This window comes from Caloenas nicobarica, chromosome 6, assembly GCF_036013445.1.
Source record: "Caloenas nicobarica isolate bCalNic1 chromosome 6, bCalNic1.hap1, whole genome shotgun sequence".
Lineage (NCBI taxonomy): Eukaryota > Metazoa > Chordata > Aves > Columbiformes > Columbidae > Caloenas > Caloenas nicobarica.
The window spans coordinates 17,534,594-17,547,658 of NC_088250.1; the positions used below are offsets into that span (position 1 = coordinate 17,534,594).

The 13,065-nt window shown below is 36.4% G+C and overlaps 1 protein-coding gene across 27 annotated transcripts in view; it reads left to right on the forward strand.

Moving 5' to 3' along the window:
• Window positions 1-13,065, forward strand: part of TTN (titin) — a 245,118-nt gene that overhangs the window by 77,931 nt on the left and 154,122 nt on the right. For all 27 annotated transcript variants that reach the window (XM_065637181.1, XM_065637152.1, XM_065637169.1 and 24 more), the window contains 21 exons: window positions 1,897-2,178; window positions 2,443-2,721; window positions 2,886-3,167; window positions 3,290-3,568; window positions 4,071-4,358; window positions 4,509-4,787; window positions 4,882-5,160; window positions 5,256-5,534; window positions 6,060-6,347; window positions 6,502-6,789; window positions 7,306-7,596; window positions 8,314-8,601; window positions 9,431-9,523; window positions 9,646-9,931; window positions 10,177-10,357; window positions 10,700-10,789; window positions 10,870-11,137; window positions 11,231-11,491; window positions 12,078-12,287; window positions 12,407-12,484; window positions 12,599-12,625. In XM_065637181.1, the coding sequence (XP_065493253.1) occupies window positions 1,897-2,178; window positions 2,443-2,721; window positions 2,886-3,167; window positions 3,290-3,568; window positions 4,071-4,358; window positions 4,509-4,787; window positions 4,882-5,160; window positions 5,256-5,534; window positions 6,060-6,347; window positions 6,502-6,789; window positions 7,306-7,596; window positions 8,314-8,601; window positions 9,431-9,523; window positions 9,646-9,931; window positions 10,177-10,357; window positions 10,700-10,789; window positions 10,870-11,137; window positions 11,231-11,491; window positions 12,078-12,287; window positions 12,407-12,484; window positions 12,599-12,625 (4,896 nt within the window). The remainder of the gene's footprint in view (window positions 1-1,896; window positions 2,179-2,442; window positions 2,722-2,885; window positions 3,168-3,289; window positions 3,569-4,070; window positions 4,359-4,508; window positions 4,788-4,881; window positions 5,161-5,255; window positions 5,535-6,059; window positions 6,348-6,501; window positions 6,790-7,305; window positions 7,597-8,313; window positions 8,602-9,430; window positions 9,524-9,645; window positions 9,932-10,176; window positions 10,358-10,699; window positions 10,790-10,869; window positions 11,138-11,230; window positions 11,492-12,077; window positions 12,288-12,406; window positions 12,485-12,598; window positions 12,626-13,065) is intronic.

Genomic DNA, 13,065 nt, shown 5'->3' on the forward strand with positions numbered 1-13,065 from the left:
TCTGTATGAATTTTGGCGAAAAAGCCAAAAACATTTTAAGAGTAAATACTATGACTTTTACTCTCTAAGACAAATAACACAGCAAGCTGAACTACCACTAGCAAGATTTTGCAATAACTGCTTGTCAAATGCATTATATATATCTAGAATATATTCTGTCCGTAGGGTTTTTTATTGGTGGGGGTGGGAATAGTGTGACAGACTGAATTACCTGTGCATTCAGTGGCAAGTAGGGATGTTGTTATTATATAGCTTGACTCACAAAAAGCATTGAAAGATTGTAGCAAGAAATCTAACCTCTTTAATAGATTTAAAGCTTGTTTTCACCAGAATCACAATTCTGTTTATTATTAATGATAACATTACTGTTAGGTTTATTTGACAGGAGTAACCATTCATAAAATGATTCCAGCTGACCCTATTGATTTTCTTACTCTTCAACTCTTGATTCATAAAATCCTGTGGTTTTTTTCCAGGATTATTATTTTATTTTTTGATCCTCAAATTGAGTCCTTTAGAATTTGTACAGTTTCCCCAGGACTGTAAAATTAATGATGTTCATTGTTTGTCAACCAGTTTCATAAAACTTGGAAGGGCAAACTCTTGGCGTGCGTTGATTTTCATGTGTTTAATTTGAGTAAATGGTGTCTCACTTCTATGACACACAGCCTTTTCTTTGTAAATTAACATCTTTTGTTCAATTGACCTTGAAAATCTCCCAGTTTTTTATTAACTTCCCCACTTTAACATCTAATATTCCCAATCTGTAGCTCTAACAATTGTTTCACGTTCTAGAAACTGCTTTACATTTTAGGTATATACCTTGCTAACTCATATACCTTAATTTTTTGGGAAGGAAAGAGTGTGACTACTCAGCAACTGTTACTGTGCAGATAGATAAGCAACTCTTTGTCTAAGTGAAATCTGATAGTAAATTACTAAGGTTCCAAGAGTACTTGCCATCATTTGTATTTTTAGAAACTCTAAGGAAGTTTTGTTACTAACAACATAGGATGTTCTGCAAATGTCCCACAAGTTGAAATAACCCACAATAAAATAGATATTCGTCCTACGCTTTACAGACAGATGCACAAAGAGGCACTTCATCCTGTTTTGCAGAGAGATTTGTTTGTTGTGCCCACGTTACCACCACTTGGTTTTAGTAGTTACATCTTTGATCTATGAGCATTCAGTCTTGTGATTCTGAATCATCCGTATGGTACTTTTGATGAAAAGTGTCAAACATCCACTCCTTTCGGAACAAAATGCAACCATCCAGTTTACTTTTCAGTCATAGGACCTTTAACACCAGTTTCTGTAATACCAGCCAGCTCATAATTCTTCCCAGCATAATTATTTTGAACCTCTTTTTTTGCTACTTACTTTTATTCCCTATATGCACCTTTATGTTTGGCTTTGCAATATATGTGTGAAGGTTTATAATGCAGATACATTTATTGACTATATCAGTTGTTAATGACATATTAAGAGATGAAGCAGCTGCTGTAGTGCTCAGCATAAATGCTCTTAATATTTCTTGGATGAACAGTTTGGATTCTTGCATTTCCATCAGGCATTTTGATTACAAATATATTGCAAGGTGATATTACTTCAAGAAAGCCACACGTCAGCTGATCTTTACTGAATACATAGAAGGAGAAGTAGAGTGGGATAATAAAGTAAGGAGAAACTAACTGAAATGCAGACAGAGAACTTGTTTGGTTCCTAATCTAGATTTTGGACCAATTTGAAATAATCTGAAAAAAAATCATAGCAATTGCAAAATTAGAATGTTTGCATAAGTCCCCAAAGTTTACATTTTCTGTTACATATTTTCCCGCTCATCCAAAGAATCAGTGCATTTTAAAGCATCATCTCCACTTTTTGGCTTTCCAGAACCACCAAGGTTTATTAAGAAACTAGACTCCTCAAGACTTGTGAAACAGCATGATTCCACTAAGTACGAATGCAAAGTAGGTGGATCTCCAGAAATCAAAGTCACCTGGTACAAAGGTGAAACTGAGATCCATCCCGGTGAAAAATACAGAATGTCCTTTATGGATTCAGTGGCAGTCATTGAAATGCACAACCTCAGTGTTGAGGACAGCGGTGACTACACTTGCGAAGCTCGGAACCCAGCGGGTAGTGCAAGCACCAGTACCTCACTGAAAGTAAAAGGTTAGAATACCAGTTCTTTCCTTACCTTTCTATCTGTATGAGTCCTTTGTGGAAAAGCTGTTAAATACCACTTTCTTTAGTGATGCCAAAACCTGTCTGAATAGATGGCAAAGCTCTTGCCTTTTTGTTAAGCTGTGGGAGATCTTTCTTATTTATGGTTTGTCTTTGCTATTCAGCTTTAGAATGGCTGCTTGAATAGTCTGTTCTCTTTAATTGCCTTTGCTCCAATAACACAAACTTCAATCCCCCCCTTTTTTCTTTCAGCACCCCCTGTGTTTACCAAGAAGCCCCATCCAGTCCAGATCTTGAAAGGGTCTGATGTTCACCTGGAATGTGAGCTTCAGGGCACTCCTCCATTCCAGATTTCATGGTATAAAGACAAACGAGAAATTCGGAGCAGCAAGAAGTATAAGGTCATGTCTGAGAACTACCTAGCTAGTATTCACATTCTCAGTGTGGATACTGCAGATGTTGGTGAATATCACTGTAAAGCTGTAAATGATGTGGGAAGTGACTCCTGTATTGGCTCTGTAACGCTAAGAGGTTTGTATAAATATTGGCACTTTCTTGGCATTTTGTTGTTCCTGTCATTCTCATCCTACTTTTCTGCTCCTGCCGTGGTTTTTTTTGTTTGGTTTTTGTTTGGTTTTTGTTTCTTTTTTTTTTTTTTTCACTATCTTCTCTTTTCACTATCTTCTCTTAAATAGCACCACCAACCTTTGTGAAGAAGCTGAGTGATCTCACTGTTGTCGTTGGGGAGTCAATTGAACTGCAGGCTGCAGTAGAAGGATCACAGCCCATTTCTGTTCTGTGGTTGAAAGACAAAGGGGAAATCATCAGAGAAAGTGATAATCTTTCGATCTCCTATTCAGAAAACATTGCAACTATGCAGATTGGAAATGCAGAACCAGCCAATGCTGGGAAATATATTTGTCAGATAAAAAATGATGCTGGAGTTCAGGAATGCTTTGCCACGCTGACAGTGCTAGGTTGGTAGCATGGGATAAAAAACACAATGTGTTTTAAGATGCTTTAAAATTTCAAATTTTATGATACTTATAACTATTGCATTGTTGTTTTTAAAAATGTTGTGACTTGCATCTCATTGCAGAACCTGCAGTGATTGTAGAGAAGCCAGGCCCAGTCAAAGTTACAGCTGGAGACTCTTGTACTCTGGAATGCACAGTAGACGGCACACCAGAGCTTACTGCTAGGTGGTTTAAGGATGGGAATGAATTGTCCACTGACCATAAATATAAAATCAGTTTCTTCAACAAAGTATCTGGGCTTAAGATCCTCAATGCAGGACTAGAAGACAGTGGAGAATATACTTTTGAGGTGAAAAACAGTGTTGGCAAAAGCAGCTGCACAGCTTCAGTGCATGTTTCAGGTTAGTTGACTAGGCTTTTTGAGCCACATCTGATCCTATAGTTCCTTTTCAAAGTTTTTGGATAGCAAAGATTTTTCTCATGAAAGGCAGCCTGAGAGACGAATTGCTTGTATAATATTAGGAGTACTTGGCCTGCCACTTTGACAGGTGTCAATAATAGATGCCTACCTAACCTCTGAGGGACAGGAGTTGTTGCAAGGAATTGATTTCTTCAGCTTTAATCTACATGTATTCTTGGACAGCTGGTGCAATATTGTTGCTTATGACAAAGAACTGCAAAAGTAAAAGATGTCCCTCAAAAAATGTGAACGAAAGTTCCAGCATATCCTTAACCAGCAACTATCTATTTTTCAATGACTTAGGTGTATAGGAGCAGATTGCTAAAGCGAATATATCAAAAGAAAGTTAGCTGATTTTATTATACATGGGGAACTTTTTGCATTTTAAGCTCCCGAATGGTAATTTTTTACTTTTTTTTTTTTTTTTTAAAAAAAAAATGCAGATCGTATTATACCTCCTTCTTTCACAAGAAAACTGAAAGAAACTTATGGTCAGCTGGGTTCTTCTGCTGTACTGGAGTGCAAAGTTTATGGGTCACCACCTATTCTGGTTTCCTGGTTTCATGATGGACAGGAGATTACCAGTGGAGACAAGTATCAGGCTACCCTTACAGACAATACCTGTTCTTTGAAAGTGAATGGACTTCAGGAATCTGATATGGGAACTTATCTGTGCACAGCTAGTAACATAGCTGGGTCTGATGAATGCAGCGCATTTTTGAATGTTAGAGGTCAGTATCAATAAGAAGCCGGAGTCAGAGGGCACAAATTTCTTTTCAGAAAGACTTCATTCTTTGCTTTGTTACATATTTCTGATTACTGTGCTCTTCATCAGAAATTCAAATGTACTTCTTCTCTGTCTGTTTTATTTGCATACTTAGAACCACCATCTTTTGTGAAGAAACCTGAACCACTGAATGTTTTATCTGGGGCAAACGTAACCTTTACCGGTATCATAAAAGGTTCCTCTCCATTGGAAGTTAAATGGTTTAGAGGTAGTGTTGAGCTAGTACCAGGACACAGTTGCAATATCACCTTGCAAGATGCAGTTGCAGAACTGGAGCTGTTTGATGTACATCCACTTCAGAGTGGAGACTACACCTGCCAGATCTCTAATGAGGCAGGGAAGATTTCTTGCACAACGCATCTTTTTGTCAAAGGTTTGTCCAGAGTACTGTTTCTTATGCTTCTTATGCTTCTAAAAATTATCTCTTGGCTTTATTTATTTTGTTTTCTTCCCATTGTTCATTATAGAACCAGCCAAATTTGTGAAGAAGGTGAACGATTTAAGTGTAGAGAAAGGGAAGAATTTAATCTTGGAATGCACATATACGGGTACTCCACCAATTTCAGTGACATGGAAGAAAAATGGAGTAAAAATAGTGCACTCTGAAAAGTGTAGCATCACCACTACAGAGACATCTGCCATACTGGAAATCCCTAGTAGCAAACTAGAAGATCAGGGGCAATATTCTTGTCATATTGAAAATGATTCTGGACAAGACAATTGTCATGGTGCAATCACAATACTAGGTGCGTCAAGCCACCATCACTTCAAGTGTCATTTGAACTACTAATAGTCATGGTGCAATATGTTTTTATGCTAATGGTGTGTATTTGTTCTTCAGAACCACCTTACTTCATTACACCCTTGGAGCCGGTGCAGGTGACTGTTGGGGATTCTGCATCTTTACAGTGCCAGGTTGCTGGAACACCAGAAATGATGGTGTCATGGTACAAGGGTGACACAAAGCTGAGAGGAACTGCTACTATGAAAATGCACTTTAAGAACCAAGTTGCCACTCTGGTTTTCAGCCAGGTGGACAGTAGTGACAGTGGGGAGTACATCTGCAAAGTAGAAAACACTGTTGGAGAGGCTTCTTCATCATCTTTGCTGACAGTTCAAGGTGAATGTTTCTTTTTTAAAAACAGGAAGATGGCCTATTTTTCTTAAGTGTGCTTTGCTATTTTGAAAAACAGAGTATTATCTTTTCCTTGTTAAACACTTTGCTGTTTCTTGACCTGTAAGATACCCTCTGGCACTCTCTTCTATTAACAAAGGCCTACCAGTAAAGCGAATTGAAATATGTCTCTTACTGATTACAGCTCTTCTGCAGGGATACAACCTGCTGTAACTTCCTTCCCGATGAGTATATTTGTTTTTTTCCACCACTAGCAGTCCTGAGGGTTAAATAGGCTCACTGGGTGTAACTGAGGGCAGAATGGTTATATATTTTCTTGCAAATATATGCACAGTGCTCTTTTCACATCCGGTTCCAAATAAATGACATGCTGAATAACATTTTTAATCAGACATTATAAGCAAAAATACAGTATACTCTACAGTATATTAAGCAGTGATTATTGGTGAGTACAGCAATAGGTGCATGTCTTCTGAAAGCCCTCACTGTACAAAACCTGTTTTCTTACAGAGCGTAAACTTCCTCCTTCTTTTACACGAAAATTAAGAGATGTTCATGAAACTGTTGGCTTACCAGTTACATTTGATTGCGGCATTGCTGGTTCAGAACCTATTGAAGTATCTTGGTTTAAAGATGGTGCACGTGTAAAAGAGGACTACAATCTTCATACATCCTTCATAGATAATGTAGCAACTCTCCAGATTTTGAAGACAGATAGGAGCCTTATTGGGCAATATACCTGCACAGCTACCAATGCAATTGGGACTGCTTCTTCTAGTGGCAGGCTTGTCCTTACAGGTCGGTGGACTGTGAAATATTTAATGGAAATATCTTAAAACTCACCTTTTATTTACATATTAATTTAATATTGTACAAATAATACCTATTTCACAGAGGTTTAAAACAAATTGACATTTTAAAGTGATGCTTTTTTATTTCTTTCACTCTTCAGAAGGGAAGACTCCTCCATTCTTTGACATGCCAATTACACCTGTGGATGGTATTATTGGAGAAAGTGCTGACTTTGAGTGTCACGTTTCTGGAACACAGCCTATTAGAGTCACTTGGGCAAAAGATAACCAGGAGATTAGAACAGGAAGAAACTACCAGATCAGTTATGTAGACAATACAGCCCACTTGACCATCCTGAGAGTGGACAGGGGAGACTCTGGAAAGTATACATGCTATGCTAGCAATGAAATTGGAAAGGACTCTTGCACAGCTCAACTAACTGTTAAAGGTACTGAACAGATAATACATTGTGTGTATGTTTTTCTTCCTTTAATTATAAAGGAAGTTAGCCTTATTGCTGCAAGGTAAGTTTGAGAAAAGCTTTTGAGATACAGCTTGAAAGTACCTATCTGGAGATACTCATGGATCTCTTAAGAGAATTAGGAAGAGTCACTAACAACAATGGGAGGAGAAATGAAATAATATTTTGTTCAGCCTAGATTCTTTGTAGGCTTTAGCCTATTTCTTTCTTGAGAACCTGACAAAAATCTTGGGTTTTTCAAATGGCATTTGACTTAAATCAATATAAGAGGATTTTTTTTTTTCAAATAGGAGAATCAGCTATGACAGTGACTGTAAGAGCAAGACATCTGGTTTTTATCTTTGTATACTTTCTTTAAAAAAATATTTCTATGAGAGCAAATGTCATTAAATGTTCAAATTTTTCTTGACATATATTCTCTAGAATATTTCTTTTCAGGTTTGATTCATATAATTTGAATAGTATGGTATTTTCTTTTTACAGAACGAAAAACTCCACCTACTTTTACTAAGAAACTGTCTGAAGCAGTAGAAGAAACAGAAGGGAATGAACTTAAACTTGAGGGGCGTGTTTCCGGCTCTCAGCCTTTGACTGTTGCTTGGTATAAAAACAATCAGGAAGTTCATTCAAGCCCTCATTGTGAAATATCTTTCAAAAACAATACCTTACTTTTGCATATAAGGAGCATAGACCAATCAGACGCTGGTTTATATACCTGTAAAGTTTCCAATGAAGCAGGAAGCGTGTTGTGTACATCTTCTGTTGTTATCAGAGGTTAGTTGAAGTTTTGTTTTGTTTTTTTCTGCTTCTTACTTGTCTTTGTTGTATATTGGCTGCAAATATACAGCTTCTGTCTTATGACCTGGTTGTGCTTACCTTAATAGCAGTAATTTGTCCTGAGATGGACAATATGAAACTGAGTTAAGTCACAAAAGCATTAATTTTGTGATTAAAATAAAACTATTTTACAGGGAGAGTCTTCTTCATTTTTTCACTATTTGCTATGACTAATCTAAAGTGAACATCAAAATCTTTATGTGACATATCTGTTGAATTTTTAATCATTCTCTTTTCATGGAATAACAGCTTTTCTGCTCAAACACATTAAAGCTTGGGCAGCCTTTACAGTGTGTTGTGACAGCATGGCACTTCATCATAATACTCTTTCAGGAGGTTGCATATTTATTTTTTTAAATGTGCTTATATAGTTTTGTAGCCTAATAGCAGTGCTTTATTTCTTATACTATTTTTTGCATCTGAATGTCCTTGCTGCTTGGAGAAAATATTCTTCTTCCATGTTTGCATAGAAGACATACTCTATTGATATTTATTCCATTTTCTAAAACTGTGATTGACATTCTCAGACTTCTGCTTATTCTCCTTCATTCCTTGCCATGGTCTTCTTAAGAATCACATGTATCTCCTTCTCTCTTACGTTCTCAATCATACTTTCCTTCCTTGTGTATTCACTCAAGCATTTTCATATTCCAGAACCCAAAAAGCCTCCAGTTTTTGACCGGCCTCTTCAGCCAGCAGCAGCAGAGGAAGGTGATACTGTACAGCTCAGCTGTCACGTCCAAGGATCACAACCAATCCGGATTCAGTGGCTGAAGGCAGGGAGAGAAATAAGAGCTTCAGACAGATGTAACTTCAGCTTTGCTAATGGAGTAGCTCTTCTGGAACTTGCTGCAGTTACAAAATCTGATTCAGGAGAATATGTATGCAAAGCTTCAAATGCAGCTGGCACTGATGCTTGCAAATCTAAATTGACAGTTAAAGGTACGGTAACATGGAGAAAATCAAGGTATATGATGGAAATATAAAACAAAGTTCCATCCTGCTTTGTTTGTGGAACAAAAATGTTAATAATCTAATAGCAAAAAATTAGTATCTTTTAGTTCTTTGCAAAAATGTAAAACCTGGGAAGACAGTATGTTTAACAATAATTTATTTATAAATAGTGACATAAACAGTGGGAGATCAGTGTCAAATCAATAGTATATTCTTACCAAAAAGATAAAGAATTTAGTTTCTAAATCTAAACAGAAATGCAAGCTAAATGAGTTGGAAATGCATATTTTATGGAACCAAGGGGAGAAGTGGTGTTTATTAAAGGAAAATACAAAAGTAATTTGATTGAGCATGTGGCCTTAGAGGCTAATTGCTTCAGGATTGTTACAACTCTAAGACATATTGACCTTTTAGCTGAAAGTAAATATTATCTAAGGATGAGTCCTTCCATGTAGGTCTTGCCTTAGCCTTGCATAAAAGACATAAGAGTTGAGTAATATGTAGAAATAGTATCTTTTTCACTATGTGGGTGGCTGCAAGGCTAAGAACCATGCAAAAGAAAAAGAAAAGTAACAGATCACTGATAAAAAAATGCAAGTAACTCTGAGGGTGAAGTTTCCAGAAATAGACAGAAAAGACAATACCTCCAGAAAAAGTGATCCATTTTAGAAAATTAAGCTTCTTATTTGTATATACTTCTATGAATTTTGTTCTATCTCTGTAATTCTTTTTTAAAAATTCCTTTGGAAGCATCATCATGCATGACCATAAACTATTACATGAAATCATCTATTTTAATTGTTTGACTGTTTTTTAGAAAAACCAGCAGCTGCACCAGCAGCTAAGAAAGCAGAAGTGGAAGGAAAACTTTATTTTGTGTCAGAGCCTCAGAGTATCAAAGTCATGGAAAGTAAGCATTCTTTTCAAAAAAGTAACTTGTCTTCTCTTTGCCCATACCTTTTGTTTGAGATTATATCCTACTGTCATAGATATCTGGAAAGACCTAGCTTCCTTATTTGCATCTTTCTGCAGAGACCGTTGCAACATTTGTTGCAAAAGTTGGAGGAGACCCAATTCCAAAAGTTAAATGGATGAAGGGAAAATGGAGGCAACTCAACCAGGGAGGTCGCATTATAATCCAGCAGAGAGGAGATGAAGCCAAACTAGAAATAAAGGATGCAATAAAAACTGATTCTGGCATGTACAAATGTGTAGCTTTTAATGAACATGGTGAAATTGAGAGGAGTGTAAACCTTCAAGTTGAAGAAAGACAGAAAGAAGCTGTGGTTGAAGGAGATCTCAGGGCAAAACTAAAAAGGTATATGGAAATTGTTAATAGATTAAATTGCCATCAACAGAGAAGAAACTTTTTTATTATAAATCTCAGATTAAGATATAATTTTTTAATATCTTCTAAATATGAATAACTGTACTAAAAATAGAAACATCTGACTAGATTAAACTAAAGGCTTCCACTGCACAGGGCAGCTCTAAGCTGATTCGATTTTTAAGTGAACAACTTTCTAAGAAAGTGTATTTAACTTATGTCATTGATTTGAATAGCACTCCAAAAAGGAAGGAAGGAGAGGAGGAGCAACCTATTGATATCTTGGAACTTCTCAAAAATGTAGATCCCAAAGAATATGAGAAATATGCTCGCATGTATGGAATTACAGATTTCCGTGGCCTCCTGCAAGCCTTTGAGTTACTGAAGCAAACCCAAGCAGAAGAAAGCCACAGACTGGTAAGATACAGCATGACTGCAGCATTGGCTTTGTTGGGATCAACATTGTTCCTTTGAACAGATTTGGTGTCCATGCTCTGATGTTACTGTGTGTGCAGGAATTTCTGGTTCCTCTTTAGATCTTCTGATAGTTCTTGATGTCTTGTATATTTGAACCCAAGAAGAAGGAATGGTCATTCTGGCCAAGTATGCTCTGTCTTCACAACTTCGCTGCAGTTTTTAAGACGGGAAGATACGTTACTTACAGAAAACTTGATGTAGGAACTAATTCTGCATTGGATAAACATGATAGCTTGACATTCATAATCCTTTAATCTTTGAGTATATTCTGCCTTTTCACAGGAAATTGAGCTCACAGAAAGAGCTCGAAGAGAAGATCAGGAATTTGATGAACTTGTAGCTTTTATTCAGCAACGACTCACACAGACAGAGGTAACATTGTTGGACTGATTTGTGAAATATTCAAACCCATAACAGGGAACTGTAAACTAATTTGAACTAATATTTTTCAGCCTGTTACTCTGATCAGGGACATTGAAAATCAGACGGTTTTGACAGATGAAGATGCTATCTTTGAATGCGAGATTAAAATTAACTATCCAGAAATTAAACTTTCATGGTACAAGGGAACCCAGAAACTGGACTCCAATGACAAATATGAAATTAGAATTGAAGGTGATCGCCACATATTAAGAATCAGGAACTGCCAACTTGAAGATCAGGGAAATTTCAGAATAGTGTGTGGACCACACATTGCCAGTGCCAGACTAACTGTCATTGGTAAGTGTATTTTTGAAGTATGTATTTCAATTCACACTTGAATTATGCCACTGTCTGATGTCTGCTAAAATGTATGTTTTAACATGCTAATAGAACCTGCAGTTGAACGGCATCTTCATGACACTGCTTTCAAGGAAGGAAACACATGCACGCTGTCTTGTCAGTTCTCTATCCCAAATGCCAAGTCTCAGTGGTATAGAAATGGGAGACCCATTAAGATAGGAGGGAGATATTCAACACAAGTCTCTGACAAAGTACACAAACTCATCATCAAGGATGTTAGAACAGAAGACCAGGGACAATATACCTGCAAGCTTGACAATCTAGAAACAACTGCAGATCTGGCCATTGAAGGTTTGTAAACAGATAAAGAATCTTCTTATTATGGTAGTGATAAACAATTTCTTGATATTCCATTAATAGAACAAATGAAAATAAAAGGAATTTCTTCAAGAGATATTGCTGAACTTGGAAATGGACTAAACAAGAAATTTTGCTCTTTTCTCTTTGAACGATATGTGACATACTTGTCTAAGTTAGTATTTTTAACTACAACACCATTACTGATGTCCCCTGGCCCTCAAACATTCTGAGTCTTACTTGCTTTTATTTTCTTTTTCTCCGATACTCTTATATTTTCTTTCAATTTCATCTTTTTCTTAATTATTCTTTATCTCTAATTTCCTTAATGGCTTCTCTTGTATAATTGATCTGCATACCGATCTTGTCATAGTTTTACTCTTATGTCTTCTATTCTTCATTCTTACATAGAAAACTTCATAGAAGATGGAATCCCTTTTTCTTACTCTACTTTTTCAAGATGTATTGTTGTGATATCTTATAATGTAGTTGTTATTATGAAAACAATGAGAAGGAATTAGATAAGCTAAATGGCTTGGTGGTGCATAACAATTGATATATTTTTTGTTTCTAAAAACAGCGGAACCAATTCAGTTCACAAAGAGCATACAGAACATCGTAGTGAGTGAACACCAGTCTGCAACCTTTGAGTGCGAAGTGTCTTTTGATGATGCAGTTGTGACATGGTATAAAGGTCCCACTGAACTGACAGAGAGTCCCAAGTACAGCTTCAGAAGTGAAGGTCGCTGTCATTATATGACTATTCACAATGTTACTGCAGAAGATGAAGGTAAAAATGCATTGGATATTTGTGTTGATGCCATTCTTTTATCTGAGTTTTTGTTTGGTTTTGTGTTTTTTTGTTTAATCGTAAAGGCATACAAATATCAACATTCTTGGCTATTGCAGGTGTATATTCTGTAATTGCTCGTCTTGAACCAAGAGGAGAAGCAAGAAGCACTGCAGAGCTCTATCTGGTAACCAAAGGTTAGCAAATTTGCTAAACAAACTTGTGATCATAGCCATCTGCAAATTTGTGAGTTTGAAACATGATTCTGGAAAAATAAATATTCCTAAAAGAAATCTAATATTCTTTTGCAGAAATCAAACTGGAATTGAAGCCACCAGGTAACTATCATGAGCAAAACTGGCAGAAGATCAAGTCTATACTCTGTTGTAGATTTAGTGCATTACTCTGCTGTATTTTTTATTCTCTAAACCACGAAATTTTATTTTTGTTCAAATGACTGAGGAAGAGAACAATGAAGATGTACCTATGAACAGATTCTATGTCCTCTGCACAACTGAAAATAACCAAAGAGGCAAAATGGGTAGCAACCATCTCCTTATGATATAAAACAATCTTCTTTTCTGAATGTTCGTAAGACCCTACTTCAAAATGAAGCAAGAATTACTTAGAAATTAAATGAAACAATGTAGAGTCTGGCCAGACTGAAATATTAATACGATGAGTTATCTGTTAGCTAGCTTATTCTTGAGGAGCAATCTACAATCCTTGTAAACTAGAACAGGAAAGATTATAACACCCTGAGCTACTGTTCTTCAGC